General features: G+C 36.3%; 1 protein-coding gene across 2 annotated transcripts; it reads right to left on the bottom strand.

Annotated features, from left to right (window-relative positions):
• Positions 1–509: 509 nt before the first annotated feature.
• Positions 510–13810, bottom strand: LOC141939331 (uncharacterized). Of its 2 annotated transcripts, none has more exons than XM_074858869.1 (4): positions 13697–13810; positions 10102–10449; positions 8750–8853; positions 510–5313 (listed from the first exon to the last, which is right to left on the bottom strand). In XM_074858869.1, exons 1-4 carry the CDS (start codon positions 13746–13748, stop codon positions 5134–5136), a joined length of 684 nt encoding a protein of 227 aa, XP_074714970.1. In that variant the 5' UTR covers positions 13749–13810; the 3' UTR covers positions 510–5133. The 2 variants fall into 2 exon arrangements, with proteins under 2 accessions (XP_074714970.1, XP_074714971.1); XM_074858870.1 differs by having other exon boundaries at positions 8644–8853.
• Between the last annotated feature and the right edge of the window lie 2476 nt (positions 13811–16286).

Below are 16286 nucleotides of genomic sequence, written 5' to 3' on the forward strand. Positions count from 1 at the left end.
AATAAACTCCAGAAAAGCTACCAACTATGAAAGAAAAAATCTGAAAGTACCCCAGAGCACCATGGAAGTACCCCAAAGGGCCCTGGAACTCTGTCTTTAACTGTTAGTATTCTACATAATTAATGAAGTTATAGATAACCTGCTCCTGGTTTTCTCTCTCCCACCCCTGTTCGTGTGTAGCTACATGTACGTGTTCTGTCAGACAGCAGAAAGCTTGGTTGAGTCAGTTTCCTTAACTTAGCCTGGCAACGACAGCTCAACTTTTGCCATAAGAAACAGCGAATGTGAGAGCTCATTCCATTGGGAGAAACTAGTGCTCACCCCTGGGAACTCAAGCCAGATCTAGGGTGCTGTGAAACTGGGACCAAGACTCTGGAAACCACCCTGATATTCACTGGGAGCCTTGTGGGATGAAGGGGACAACAGAAGAGAGGTGTTCTTGGTAAGGTCTGTTGCAAGGAGGCTACTGCTGCATTGTTAATGAATTGCTGATACTGGTAATTTCATTCCGAAGTACAGTTGTGTGCAGTTGCAGTATGGGAGCCTCCCAACAGTTAGCTTCTTGGGTGCATTGAAACTTGAGCTACAGTTTTAAGTTCATACCCTGATCTACTTGGACCAGGTAACATCCAACTGTGGCTTTTTCTGTTTTGTTGGTTTTTGTTTTTTACACTGTTCATTCTAGTCTAATGTAGCTTTATAATTTGTGATATTGTAATGAAATCATTATTATCTCCTTGAGACCTTGAACATGTGCACGTAGCTTGCTGCAGGTGTTTGAAAAGGAAATGCTGCAGCTAGAGGCTTTTGGTATAGACATGCCTTCTAAAAAGGCAGGATAGACCAAGTCTTCAGTTAAAACTTCAGTCTCTTTGCATGCTGAGGCAAAGAGGACAGCTTCATCTCTTTTTAGACCCGTTGAGGAGAATCGCTTCAGTTGTTGAAACAAAAGAATCTTTGAACTCATTCCTGCCTGAAAATTGGATAGTAGCTGGGATGTTGCATTCAATTAATGCTTGCACTCTTGAATTTCATAATTTTTCATTTTTCAGAAGTGCAAATAATTTATATCTGAATGTGTTAATGTCCTGTCTGGGATATTCTGAAGTAATTCTGCCTCTTCTAACAGCTCTTGTTTTCCTAAAAAGACACTGAACTCTGCTCTGACCTTCAACCTTTGGTCACGTTTTTGAGTGAAGACTGGAAATGAAGATCACCGTAAGTATGCAACAATTATTTTACTGGCTAATACAACTAGTAATTGGCTGGGACTACTAGGCTAAGCAGTAATGCTCATCATCCAGGTGAAGGTATTCTATGAATGACTGATGCCTAGATTGGTGCTTTATTCCTTCAAGATCAGTTCTTTGCATGAACTTCAATACCCATCCTTTCTCCTATCTCATTCTTCATATAAACATCAATTTCCATCCTTTTTCCCATCCCTTTTCCCTTCTCTAGATCCAGGAACTGTATGTCATGCTCTACACTATATACACTTTTCTGGGGTTCAAAAATTCTAAGTGTTATCAGACCAGTTTTCTACACTCTATCTGTACACAATCCATCTTGAAATCTGTAATTACTGTTAAAAACCTTTCTGAGCATATATTGAATAATCCTTAATACCAGATGAAGTAATTGAAAGTTACTGTTTCAGTTACTGTTTTCCTTTAGCTTGTCTACGTGTTTCCTGTCAGAGTATATATTCAGGATATTTGAAGGTAAACTTGAGTCCTACTAAAATTAGCAGGAGTTCTGTCTCCAGTTCCCAGAGGGCTAAGACTCAGTCCTTCATATATTAGATCACAAATTTGAGGTTCTTGTTTTGAGTCATTTGGAATTGAAGATACACACATGGTCCAGAGGGACCTGGTCAGGCTGAAGAATTGGGCTGAAGAGAATCTCATCGAGTTCAACAAAGGGACATGCAAAGTCCTGCATCTACTTTGCACAGAAGGACCTGCAGGTACTGGGGACAACAAACAGACCATGAGCCAGCACCATGCCTTCATGGCAAAGAAGGCCAACAGCATCCTGGTCTGCATTAGGCAGAGCATTGCCAGCAGTTCAAAGATGGTGACCCTTCCTCTTTACTCCGCAGTGGCTAGACCACATCTGGAGTGCTGGGTCCAGTTTTGTGTACCCCAGTATGAGAAAGATATGGACTTGCTGAAGTGAGTCCACTGCAGGCCCACAGAGATGATTAAGGACTGGAGCATTTGACATATGAGAGGCTGAGGGAGCTATGTATCCTGGAGAAGAGAAGGCTCAGATGGATCTTATCAAATTGTATAAATACCTGGTGGTTGGGTGGGAAGGAATGAAGAAGACACAACCAGGCTCTTTTCAGTGGTCCCCAGTGACAGGACCGGAGGCAATGGGCACAATCTGAAACATCAGGAAACGCTTTACTGTGAGACTGACTGAGCACTGGGACAGGTTGCTCAGAGAGGTTGTGGAGTCTTCCTCCTTGCAGATATTCAAAAGCCATCTAGACATGGTCCTGTGCAACCAGCTCGATCTTACCCTGCTTGAGTTGGGGGGGTAGAATACATGATCTCCAGAGGTCTCCTTTAACCAATGGTTCTGTGATTCTTTGCCTTACTGCAAGATCAGCATTTCATATAAATATTAACATTCTTAACAATGTGCACTTTTTTAAAAAGAAGTATAAATGGAAAAATTGATATTTCATATGTCTAATATTAGGAATTGTTTGTGTTCTAAACTTATTCTGAATTCGGCCCTGATATTTCATTCTGTGCTAAGCTGTCATAAAAATCCATGACCTTGTTGACTGCAACATAACAAATAGTGCCTTTTCACTATCCTTGTGCTGTTGGTGTTAGATGATGGAACATACTGCTTATTACTTGTTTTCAGTCCCTCAGAACTTTCTGAATATTTAACCTTTCAGACAAAGTTTATGTCCAACTTCTTTGGAAACACTATGTAGAAAATAGGTTAGCTGCTCTGAGAAGCATGTGAAAAAGTGCAGAAATCACCTTGGCCTTCATTTGAAGGGCCATTGATCTGAAGTAGAGGCAGTGTTATAAGGTGGAAAGAAAGCAGCCCCATTTGAGTACATGAGTTATCTGAATGAGATGCTTTTTAAATGCACCTTCTAGTTATGTCTGCTAGATTAGGTATGAATCCTTGTCATTTTTGCCAAAATGCCAGCGCCGGAAGGTTTTACTGAATGCGTTGACCTCTTTGTGCTTCTGGTACTTGAAAGTGACTTTGGTTCAGTGACTGCTGCCTTCAGTTCCCTTCACAAAACTGCATCTTTGGCTCAGATGGACATCACACCTTGCATTTTAAAGGATGCAATGGCTGTTTCTGTCCTCTAAAGCTCCATGTTAAATGTATAAACATTCCCTGTCTTTAACATCTTAATATTTAACTTAATTTATTATTTCAACTTTAAAATGAAGAGTTAAACATACATTATATGGAGCAAGGATTTTTTTTTTTTTTAAAGAATCTTAAAATAGGAAATTTGAAGTGTTTCCAAAGAGATAGTTTCACTGGAAAAGAAATTAATTACATCGACAATTAGCATTTGATTTACTGACTCTGGAAACCTAAATATGTATGACTGCAGATGCAGTCAGTTCCCAGATAAGGTAGAGGAGGAGGGAAAACCATTGTTTAATTCCCACTGTCCAAATAAAATAAATCAGGAAAAAAAAGAGGATTCTTCATGATTGTTTTCCCCTTCTTCAAATGCTCAAGCACAGTCTATCTGTCCCTCTGAAAATCACATTTCACTTTTTTCTAAGTGTATTGGCTAGCACTTTCACCAAAAGGAATCAAATGCTCAGATCAATTTCTTAAATGAAAATTATTTGGCATCTTTACTGACAGAATAAGGAAATAGTTTAGAAACAGAAGCTAGTGATGAAGTTGAAGCTGAATCCAGCTAGCATTGGGTATCTGCTTCTTAATGTCCAGCCCTGAGTGTCAGCTATATGACTGGCTGTCCCCTTCTGAGTGAACAGTTTACTCACTTTTTGTAACTACTGCACAATTAATGTATAAGGCTGTAACCTCTGTTATTTTATTCTATGAACTTTTTCTTTTCACATAATATATTTTCAGTGGTAAGCAAATTTGAGACACAATATTTAGCTTGTAATATTTGACTGGGGAAAAAAAAAGAAAAAAATTCAACAATTTAAATACTTTATCAAAGTATTAATTTCCTACAAGTCACACATACATAACTATACCAAGGCAGCTCTTCCTTAAATACTTCATTACTATGCAAATTATGATAAGCTCTTTCTGTGCAGCTTAGTTCTATTGTTGTTATTTACATAGATTCCACAAGAATTCTAAGCACTTTAAAAGAAGTTTAACAGACATTTTTTGAATCCAAATAGTTTATATTACAATCTTAGATATGGCACATAAGCAGTAAGGATAAGCCCTGTAGCAGTAAACTTGTATCTATGTAGCCTATCTACATGTCAAGATGATTTCAGCAATTAATGTTTCTTCAGAAAAAAAAAACAGTTACAGCTTTTTAAAACAGATTAAGTATTTTCATTCTATTGAGAGATGCATGTACCCAATATGCATTACATGAGTGGCATAGCTAAGAGTGGAAGAAGTTGCAGGGATTTGTAAGCGTGGGGGCTGTGCAAGGAGTTAGAAATAAGATCAGAGAGTGCACTGGGAAGCACATGAGGAATTACCCTCTGACAAGCTCTTCTTTAAACTTGTCATTACAGTGGACAGATACTGCATTACAGAATTGCATTTGTAAAGCAAAGAAGCTCTTTAACTTCGGTAAAAACAAAATTTCAACTGTGTCCTTGTGTCTGAAGTAGAAAAAACCCAAAATGTATGGTCAGATATGTTGGCATCAAAAAGAGGTTTGAATACCTTTAGCTTTTAAAGTATTTTGATGATAGTTAATATACTAAAGCTCATTTCATTTGTAGCTGCATGGAGTGGTAACTTCCTTAGTTTGAAATAAATACATAAACAGATGATAAAATCTGAACAAAAAATATTCCAAGTTAATGAAGTGATTTGTGTGTATGTTTCTTTTCTAAATTGATAGAAGTAGCACACATCACACATGTTCTTATCTTACAGTTACAAATGCACGCACCTCCTTTTTCATATCATTTTCCTTCCAATGTCACTGAAAGTTCGTATTAGTGACATATCTTCATATTCTTGATTAAACCCATTATTAACTGGTTTGGATGGCCGGTCATAAATCCATTCACTTGGCAGGGTAGCACTGCTATCTGTGTTTCTTGACTCATTCTTGCACTTTTTACAGCACTGGTGAATCTGTTGTAATATTCCACAAAATATATTGTTAAGCAGTAAAAACGTTTCCATCAGATACCCTATCTTTTCAGTGAAGATATTAATAACTTTACTGTGATAGCAACCCAGTGTTTATTCTGAATTGTTTCTAAAGTTGTTATGCAGAGCACAGTCAAAATAAAACATGGGAATATTAATTTTAACTACACCTTCATGAATTGACAGATTATTCACTATTATTATTAATAAATGTTAGTAGCATGTTAGCTAAAATACTAACACCTAAATATTTATTGGTTTATAGCTTATCTGGTTCTAACTTAATAAGTGGAATATGGTCAGATGTGGACAATTATGTTACAGTAGACAATTATGGTATGTTTTGTTTTAAAATAGAAGTAAGAACTATTATTAAGCAATGTTAAATTATTTCAGTGAATTAGCTTCTAATATGCTGAATTCTAAGGTTGCTTCATGTCGTACTCGTGAAATAGGCAGAAACTGACTGTATACCAGTGATTTAATTTAATACTTCTCCAATTCCCAATGCTATATTTGAAGGTGCATGTATGCTGTTACTTTAGAAAAAAGTAGAGCACGGGAGTGGGGGTAGAGACATTTTCATTCATTCTTTATTCTTATGTAGCATAAACAATTTTTTGGGGAGAGTGGATAAGATGGATGTCGTCTTTTGGGAATAATCCCTAAGTGACAGCTGTGATAGCTTCTCCATAAAATAGACACACTTGTCACACAGGTGTTATTGGAATAGTGCAGTGCTGTGCCCTAGTCTGGATTTGGAAGCACAGGAAAAGTTTGTCAGAAGTAAGAAGCAAGGGAACAGCTGAGAGGACTTTAGACTCAGAAAAGGTAGGTCAGACCTCTTCTTGAGGTTAACAGCTCTGTACCAAAACTCCTTGAAGGACTTAACCAGTTACAACATGCTGTGTTTAAGAAGTGGCCTATGAGGGCCAAAGGACCTTCGAGTCTTCTAGTCCCTCTTCCATTAGTTTACACTCTGATTTTGAAAAAATGTACATTTTCATGATGGGAAACATTTGTCATTTAGTAAAGAAATGACCTTTAAGAAGTTATGAACTCCTTATTTTTTTAAATTTCAGTGTCAGTCTTTAGTTTGTGCGATGGGTTGACCCTGGCCAGCAGTCAAGCACTCGTGTAGCTGCTCACTCCTCCCTCACCAGCAGGACAGGGGTGAGAATAGGAAGAACAAAAGAAAAAACAGTCATAGGTCAAGATACATCTATTTAATAGGTGAAGGTAAGAGGGGAAAAAAAAAAAAGCCGCCCAACAAAAGCAAGTGATGCAGAGGAAATCACTCACCGCCTCCATCCAGCGGACCAGTGCCCAGCCAATCTCTGAGCGATGGTCACCTTGGAAGCAAAAAACCCCTTTGATCATCTTCTCCTATCCCAGCTTTTATTGCCGACCATATGGTATGGGATATTCCTTTGGTCAGTTGGGGTGAGCTGTCCCAGCTGCGTCCCCTCCCAGCCTCTTACCCACACTCAGCCTTCTTGCTGGGCGGCAGAGTGAGAAAAAGAGAAAGCCTTGATGCTCTTCAGGCACCATTCAGCCAAAACATTGGCGTGTTATCACTTTTTTAACCACAAATCTGAAACAAGGCACCATACGGGTTGCTATGAAGAAAGTTAAACTCCATCCCACCCAGACCCAGTAGAGTTTGCTACTGCTTGCTAATTGTGTTCACAGTGACTCATTTTAGGAGAGTCTAGGTTAGCTCACTTTGTATATTCAGATGTGAAACGGCTTCTGGAAGGCTTCTGCTGCTATTGTATTTTAGCAAGGTTTGACTGTTTACCATGTCTCTCTCTAGCACAAGTTTACTGTCTCCCTAAATACACATACCTTGTCTCCTAATGTCTGAACTCTGTGACCGTTTCTGGTTTTGATGTGGCTTTGAGGTAACAGTACTTAACAACTGGTTGTTAAAGAAAACAAAACCCAAACTTTACTTGACCTAGAAGGGCAGTTGGATACCACAAATGTCTTTGTAAGTCTTGTAATTTATGTCACTGCTACTGAGTCTTATATAATAATGAAGTTCTTGGTTGTGTGGCGGTATCAGCAGGGAGGGAGCTGTTGCCACCATGCCAGGTTCAGTGACACTTAAGTAGCACCTTTAAAATACAGAAGCTGAGAAAGAGAACAATGTGAAGGAAATTCTGCGTTTCAATCAGGATTTGGATACCTGAAAGATCCTTCTTTCTGAACTTAAAATAGCCACCATTTTAAAACCACACTGAGTCCTCAAGAGCTAATTTTTCTTCCTCTAAGCCTGTTAAGTTTGGTACCGATTCCCTCTTGGTCCAATCTGACTGCATTTGTTAACTTTTGAGGGACTCTACAATATTGGTTTTGAGGAGAGATGTTGGTAAAGCACAAAGAATTTTTTAGGTATCCTATAAATGATAATCTTTGAACTACATTTGCAAGTAAGGACCTTGTAAATCTAAGTAGAGCATGTTGTACTGTTGAGGGTTACACACGAGTGTAGCACCGTGCATTGCCTTCAAAGACTGTGATGCTCTTTTGCATCAAGTTATAGCATAGCTCAGATTTCTTCAGCTCATTTTTATTTCCTTCCAAATGGTTTCATTTACATAAAGGATATTCCCAAGTAGTATCAAAGTAGAGCTATTCGTTAATAGCTGGCTTCTTAGGTTTTGGTTCCATAAAAAATAATTGATTAAAATGATTATGAAGTTTTTCCTGATGTGCGAAACAGCCACAACTAGGAAACAGGGAAGAATTTTTAAAATATCATGGGAAACATAAGAAATCACCCTGGCCTTAGACCATTTTGTATCCAAAAAAAATGTTTTCTCCTTCTTTTGCAAAATATTTTCAAATTTTCAAGTTGCCAGGGTGCTGCACTGCTGGCCAGGTAAATGTCAGGCAGTGGTCTGTAGCAACTAGTTGGTAGGAGTGGGAATAAAACTCTGGCATAACTGGTTGGTTGGCTGGAACGTGAGTAGGACAGAAGATGAGCAGACACTGATGAGTGTCCAGGGGATTTTATGAAATTAGGAGCTGGAGCTCTGAAACACATAGGGAGCAGAATGTGTTTCAAACTGCTAATAATTTAGGTGATTTTTTTCTCCTTTTCTTTTGTTTCCAGGTAGAAGTAACAAGGTCAGCCAGCAACAAAGAAAATAGCTACCTGACAAGCTCAGAAAAAAAAACAGATATAATTTCTCTATATGTCACAGCTTCCTTTTTTTTTTTTTAGGGCTGTGCCCTGAAAACATTCACAGACAGGGGGTTATAACTCTAATGCTTTAGTTAAGAGAAAACAAAGTGACTTTTTACTTTGCCACAGGTGCATATTCAGGATAATCTGTTTATCATTTCTTTCCATCAGAAGATGCCATCCATCTTTAGGTTTGTAGCATTTATTTCCAAAGTTATTACTTACACCAAAAGCTATGATAACTGTGGTGACAAAGATGGTGTATCCAAGAAGAAGGAACCAACCCCACCAGGTCTTATCTGATCTTACACAGTCTTTGCATTTGAAATCTGAAACAAAGAGAAAGAAAATTAAGTATTTGAAAAAGAAAAAAAAAAGTTGTTTTTCTGATATATTTAATTTGAAAGATTAGTGAGGATTGATCAGGCAGCACAGTTCTCTTTATCACATTTTCTTTCGTTGTTTTTTCAGGCTAAAAGTTTAAGCTTCTCATAAGAGAACTGTTGTCTTCTTTTTACTTCAGACATGAGATTTTTGAACCTGTTGTAAGCTACTTATGAAACAAATAATAAACAAAATTCTCAGTTTGCTAGAAGTGGCATATCTGAAAACATCTTTGTTATGCAGCACACACATAGGTAATGATGTAAAAGCCAATCTAAAAGACTAAATAATCTTCCTAAGTGTCAGACAACTTTTTCTTCTTTTTTTTTAAACTAAACCAAACATATGCTTATGGTGCAATAGTCAAAGACATTTCATTGGCCACTGTGTTTTTTTAGGGACTCAGAAGAATGGCATTGGAAAATTGTTAAACATAATGCGAAATCTAGAATTAGACACTTTTAGCATTTGCTAGTCAGATTTGTCTGGAAAGTCCACATGAAGAAAACTTGACTCATCTGAAATAATGTATCTTGGTCACTGAGGTCACATCCCTAGCAGGATTACAGAAATTGAGTTCATAATTTGAGGATAGGGGAAGAGTTATAAGGTGTTGAAAATGATTTTAAATCCCACATATTTCTACTTTACGCTTTCTAAAATCCCTCACACTGCTGTGTGAATTTACTGTTCATTTTTCAGTAACTGGAAGAGAAAGCACAAAATGCATATTTCTAAACAGACCATTGGTTTATAAAGAGTGAAGAAAATTATAATGAAAGATTGTTGGGGATTTTTTTGTTTATTTGTTGTTATGGTATGAAGTAAAGATCCAACAAATGTTTGTGGAGAATATTAAGAAAATAATTATATATATATAAATTAGTGCTATATATGTAAATGTGTAAAATATTTAGAACACATAAAATACAGAATCAAAGTTTTACTGCACGGTGAACTGGTTTAGATGCAAAGAAACGTCTTTGTCCCTGAGAAGTCTGTCTGTCCAGCTGTATAAATAATTCAAACAAAAGGCGTGTCTTCCTCCCCTACTCATACAACTGTAGACTGCTTTTTCCCACCTTTCTTACAGCAGAGGTGAGTGTTGGGAGAGAAGGCAGTAAGGCTGAATGGAAATTTAATTCACCTTGTGCACATCATGTCTGTTTCTGCCACACCCAAACGCTCCTTACCGTGCACGGTCAGCTTGGTGCCATTTCCACGTTTGCCCTGGATTTTCTGTGTTAACGTCACATCACAGAAATAGGAGTTACTGGCGTTCTGGTCGACGTTGCTCAGTTTTAAGATGGAGAATCCCCTGAGGGTGTCCTTTGTAATGTGTACCTGAGGCCTGCCCATGCCGGAGCTTGACTGGAGGCTCTGCTGGTTGCGGCAGTCAGGGCCTTTCCTCCAGTACACCACTGGCTCCTCATTCTCCTCGCTGGGGTACTCAAATACACACAGCATCCACACCGTGGAGTTAAGGAGCACACTGGCATCTTCAGGGTATTGCATGACCGAAAGCTCTGGCCCGCTGCTGGCTGTGAGGTGTAAATAAAGGACACTCAAGTAAACAGAGGTATGTGCTCTTAGGAGGTTGTCTTGGCCAGTTGAATACATTTGAGCGTAGCTGATATCTGAACGTAAAGAGAGCCACAGCTATAGACACATATAATGAAAGGTGCACTTGAGTGAGGCAAACAAGTGTTTTGCTACTGCCTTCTGAGAAACCAATGCTGCAGTCAGCACTCAAAACAGTTAGAAAGACAGTCATTAACTTTGCCTAAAGATCATGTATCAAATAAATTACATGTAGGGTTTAAGAACTGCAAGCCCAGGAGGTGACAAAGTAGGAGTTGCAAACAGAGCGGAGGACTAGATTAAATGTGCATACAGTTCCTATTATTCTTAAACTTTTGGGATGCCTTCACAACAAAGCTTTGCTGTGGAAAATTTCAGACAATACTTTCAACTTGTGAAAAGTTCTAGAAAATATACACTTACTTTTACAAACTTACAATGTTGTTCTGCAAGTGTCTGCACATGATCTAAATATATTTCCTATAGTTTCTGGCTCAAATTTTATTGTCTCTGTAAAAGTTTGTCAGATACATTATGTACACAATTAATAATGACTTGATAGTTATTGATCATATTAAAGTTTGTATGAAAATGAAGGATGACACTAAAATTCATTTTGGCAACAATTTACTGAAAAATCTCTGGAAATACCTTTATACTGATCAATGTGCAAAACTGAAATGCTCTTTTCACAATTGCTGTATATGTGCATATAATATTTTTAATGAAGGAATTTTACCAGGAAATACATATTGTCAATAGCACAGATAAATTTACAGTATGAAATAGTTATGTCATTATTAAACTAATGAAAAGATACGACATATTTCCATGCTGTGAATTTGAAGGAGATCTGGGCAAAAATGGCAGTTAACAATTGTTCTAGTGGTCAATATCACAAAAAAAGCCAGGATTATATTAAAATGGGATTAGACCAAAGCAAACTAAAGGTCATTATTGCATTCATTAAAAGTAATGCTCCATTAATTTTATCCTATCATTTCAGTACATCATTATTTAAATATTTGCATTCCCTTTGTTATGGACAGGAATACTGGAACACAAGGAAACAATTACAGCTAAATACAGTGGTAATGAATACTTTAGGAAAAAAGAAATTCTATGCTTGTATTAAACTAAATGTAAGGATTATTCAAGTTTACTCAGACTCACTGCTTGGAATATTTCCCATGCAATCTCAAAACAATCTTCAATTTCCATAATTTTTCATCTTTGGTAGTTCCTGACATCACATTCCAGAGTCTTTGGGTATAATTTTGATTTTTCAAGTAAAGCCCTCTATGGATACTACGTGCACATAAACTAAATGTATACTGTTAATGCAGAAAAATGATGAGTCCATAGATGATGGATATTTTGAGAGAAAATTCTTGCACATATACAGGCAGCAATGAAAAAAATGACTGGGAGCATGTCTGAAGTAAATCTATTACTATGCTTTGACCAGCTAAAAGGAAAAAAAAAAAAAAGGCAAAAAAAGGGCCATGAACAAGACAATACACCTGAAGAAACAAATTTGATATTAACTGCAGAGGATCCAGACGGCTAAACTGATAACACATTTAGATATTCCCTCTTCAGAGGCAATTGCTAACCAGTCTAAAAGTTGGCAGGCTGCAAAGTCTGCATTTCCTCCCTCACCACAGGCATGATGGCATAAGCCAAATCCTGGAGGTCACTGAAGTGCTCTTAGTCAATCCTCAACTGGCAAACAGTTTAAAGGGTTTTTCCAGGCAGCATAGTGATGAACTCTTACAATTTCTTCTGAATAACAGAACGATCCCCTACTTGACATGCCTTTCAGGTCACACCTCATTCTTTTTAGCATGTTACATGACTAAACTTTAGCTGCATTTGAGTTTTGAATTTTTAACTAATAAACCACGTGAGATTATTCTACTTTAAACTCCATTATTTACACTTTAAATATCCACATTTAAACACCTACACTTAACCATACTCTCCCTTTGTAGTTCATAAACAGAAATAGTAACTCAAAGGCAAGATTAATTTCATCCCACAATAAAGGTTTAAGCAGATAAAATGTTGTTTGGTTTTTCTGTTTTTAACTATAAAAACACCTATTTCTCACATAGAGTAATGACTTCAGATAAAGACATTAAAATTTCTGTGAAATTACTCTTTTCTATCTGAGGACATAAAACTAGATTTCCATCACAAATGTTCTTGTATTTATGGAATTGCTTTCAAATGAAATGGAGTTTTTCTTTTAAGTTTTACATCTGCATTTTCATATGGAGTATAAAAACTTAGAAAGTCATTACTAAGAACAAACAAAACATGCTTTTAAAAATATCAGAACAAATCAATAAGATGTTTAAAAACAGCTGGTTATACTCCTATTTTTCTATAGGCATTCCTTTTAGACTTTTGGTCATTTGAACATATATACTAAGAAAGGTATGTTCAGAAATGACTGGGCTGTACTTGAAAAAGATTCATGAAAGCTAACATTAAACATATTTTGAAATGGAAATAATCCAGAGCGGTTTCTGGGACACAGCTTTCATTTGGGTGAAAAATAATATCTTAAAAATATTATCACATTGATAGCAATATTTCACTACCCACAGAAAACCAGTCTCACCTCAGCCAATGAAGGAGAGTTAGCTGACTTTGTGAAGAGAAACAGATAACAAATATCTGAAATATCTTTTGTATTTCCATCATGCTACACATTTTTTAAAAAAATTAGTCTTTAATAACTTTTATGGGTTTTTTTAAGTCTGTTGCTGTAAGTGTATACATACACTTTTAAAAGTACTGCAAGACCTAGTTTTATAAAAATCCTTAAATAAATTTATTGTTGTCCAGTTGACCTATATATAAAAGTACCAGTATATATTCTTTACATGCAAAAATGAACCCATTTTTTTCTCCTTTTTCATTCAGATGTAATTTTAATTTTGTGTCAGGCAGATGTAATTTTAATTTCTATCTACTCTTTTAAGTACTTTTGTACTTTTTTCCCATTTTTGTTTTCCTTCATAAAACAGCAGTTTGAAGACTTACAAAGTAAAACTGAGCAACTGACACTTTAATCCTTGATTAAAGATTAGCACTGCCTTCCTTGATCAGTTAGGATTTAGAGAATTCTAGGGTAAAATAAATAATTAAAAAACCAAACCAAAACAAAAAAACCCAAATAAAAAACTCCCTACTTACCTGCAAAGTGAGCAAAGTAAGGTATCATAATTAATATACCAAGCCGCATCATTTTTTTTGGGATTGCTAATGTAGAGGTTTTAAGACCTCAGTCAAGACTACTGATACCACAGCTTTCAGCAAATAGTTGAAAAGTAAATTAAAGCTCTCCTAAAAACATGTTTTTAACCTTGTTTCTAAGGGGAGGTTCTTGTGGTTTCATTCACTGTAACTATTTCCCTTTCTACCATCACATCCTGGACATTGCAAGATATTAGCTTCTAATACCATAGTTTCAAATTGAACTCCACTGGGACTATTTTTTCATTCTGAGCATTTTCTTCAGATGACTAGGAGGAGGATCAGTTTCATATGGCAAATTTACTCAAAGTCACCTATTAGACAAAATAATACTAAAAACCCCCAAGATCAGGAGCAGTCGTTATGATTTAATACAGCAAAGTTTCAACAGACATCCAACTCTAATACTCTTCCTCAGAGTCTCATTTATGCCTTAAACACCACATGGATGAAGATGATTTTGCTTTATCTAGTATTGATCCAATTAGACAAATCAAATATACTACAGTAATGCTTCAGAGGAAACATTATTTCTCTTTGTTAAAATGATACTGGATGTCATTATCAATCCTGCAGTCTAGGATACATGAATATTAGCAGATAAAACCTATAACATGGCAAAGAGGGCAATGTAGTTACCCTCCTAATGCATACCTTTTGAATTTACAGGTGCTCATAAGATTAGCTAATGTCCTTGTAGCCCCTTGTATAGACTGTTAAATTTCATCCAGCAAAGTTATCCCTGGGCTTAACTAAAACTTGTTTTCATCCAGCTATACTGCCTACAGATTTGAATGTCTGGACTTGACTAAGAGGTAACTTCCATGGAAATATCCAGTTTTGATCTGAAGGCTTTGAGAGATACAGTCTAGCAGGTGAGTTGTTAGCTGCTGTGATGACTAATCACTGGCACTGTGAAAGGCTGTGTCTCTGTATTCTGATCTCTCTCTTCAGCTTCTCATCACTGAAACAGCTTTGACACCTCTTCTAGAGCCCTTTAAAATAAAATTCTAAAAAGGAGGTTCTAAAGATGATACTTATACATTGTATAGGATACTCTCATGACAGTCTTTTAAAAAAACCCTCCAAAATGCATGAGAGTCTCCTTCTGTATGACATTCCGTCCTGGAATAAGGTAACTGATTCTGTTTCTTGTGACTAGTGTGCTTTAAAGCTGGAGTCCTTAAAACTCCTTTATTCAGGGTTGAAATCAAATTCCTATTCTTCTGCCCCTCTGCCTTGTTTACAGCTACAAGAATATTCCTTCACAGAGTACTACTGGGAGGTCACTGTCAGCTGATTTTCTACTTGAAATGTATTGTATCTTTTCAGAGTCACTACTTTCTAAATGGGTACAGGTATACCACATGTTCCTTGAATATCATTAAGGCTACAACCAAACACCCCAACATTCCTGTAGATGCTATTTAATGACATCTCCTCAGTGAAACTTTTAGAGATGTTTGTTAAACTGATTTTAAGTCACCGACTGTATACTCTAATAATTTTTATTATTTGCACTTATGTCTTATAGAATTCCATTCTCTTAATTAATATTAATTCAAAGGTGCATCTCAGGGAAAAAAAAAAAGTATTACCTCATTTTGTTATCAGCAATAAACAGATGTATTTAATTATTTTTGCCAATTTCTGAATATAAGAATATCTAATTGGACACGATTCTTACTGATTACATCTGATACTAATCAGGTTGAAGACAGAAACAAAAAAGTGCAAAACTCTTCAAATTTCCTGTTTCTAGACAGTAACTCCCCAGATAACACTCTATTTTTATCTATAACATTTTGAACAACAGTGGTAAAAGCTCTTCAAGATGCTGACTTGAATAAGAAAACCGATCAAAGACAAGCATAAGTAATTTAATGTAACTAGTCTAGGATTCACACATGCATTTAAGCAGCTATTCAGTATCAGAAAAAAATGGTGTTGATTTTTTTTCCTGAAAATTAATTTAATTAAACAGATAGCAATAGAGTTATTCTATACACCAACTCAGTGTTTATCTCTGTATCTTGATCCAATTAATTTGCCTCAGCTAAAGTTTAACCTGGTTTTAGTAATATGTAATTACAATAATGCTGAACTATATTACTAAGCAGAATTTCAGGCTGTAAAGAGGCAATGGTTTATTGACTGAGTATTCAGCAAACAGGAAGACTTGCCTACAATTATAACTAAGCTGTTAAAAATTGCTATATTAATTGCCTTGAAGTTTATGTGTTAATGTTATACAAGTCAAAACTATATATTATCTTTCTGAAATACTAGACAAAATTTCTAATGAGCTGAAATCCTGCCAGAGCTTTGAGTTTAAGCTAGCCAAAAGATTTATGTTTATACTTAATGATAAGTATGTGCTTAAGTCTTTTTCTATTCATTAAAGATGTTTGAGAAGGAACTATGTCCCATAGGAATGATGTGCCTGTAGCATAAATGCTTTCATGAAGAGAAATCAGATGACTTTTGTAGTTAGCTATGTGAGTGAAACTTGTGACAAAGAAAACATGAT

The sequence above is a fragment of the Strix uralensis genome, chromosome 2 (assembly GCF_047716275.1).
Source record: "Strix uralensis isolate ZFMK-TIS-50842 chromosome 2, bStrUra1, whole genome shotgun sequence".
NCBI classification, from domain to species: domain Eukaryota; kingdom Metazoa; phylum Chordata; class Aves; order Strigiformes; family Strigidae; genus Strix; species Strix uralensis.

What these genes read in the sequence shown, in the direction of transcription:
- LOC141939331 (XM_074858869.1), bottom strand. Translation starts at nt 13,748, where the DNA reads ATGATGCGGCTTGGTATATTAATTATGATACCTTACTTTGCTCACTTT. An exon ending in TTACTTTGCTCACTTTGCAG is followed by an intron (nt 10,450 to 13,696) that starts GTAAGTAGGGAG and finishes TACACCTCACAG; the next exon opens with CCAGCAGCGGGCCAGAGCTT. An exon ending in CAGTTATCATAGCTTTTGGT is followed by an intron (nt 5,314 to 8,749) that starts GTAAGTAATAAC and finishes ATATTACAACAG; the next exon opens with ATTCACCAGTGCTGTAAAAA.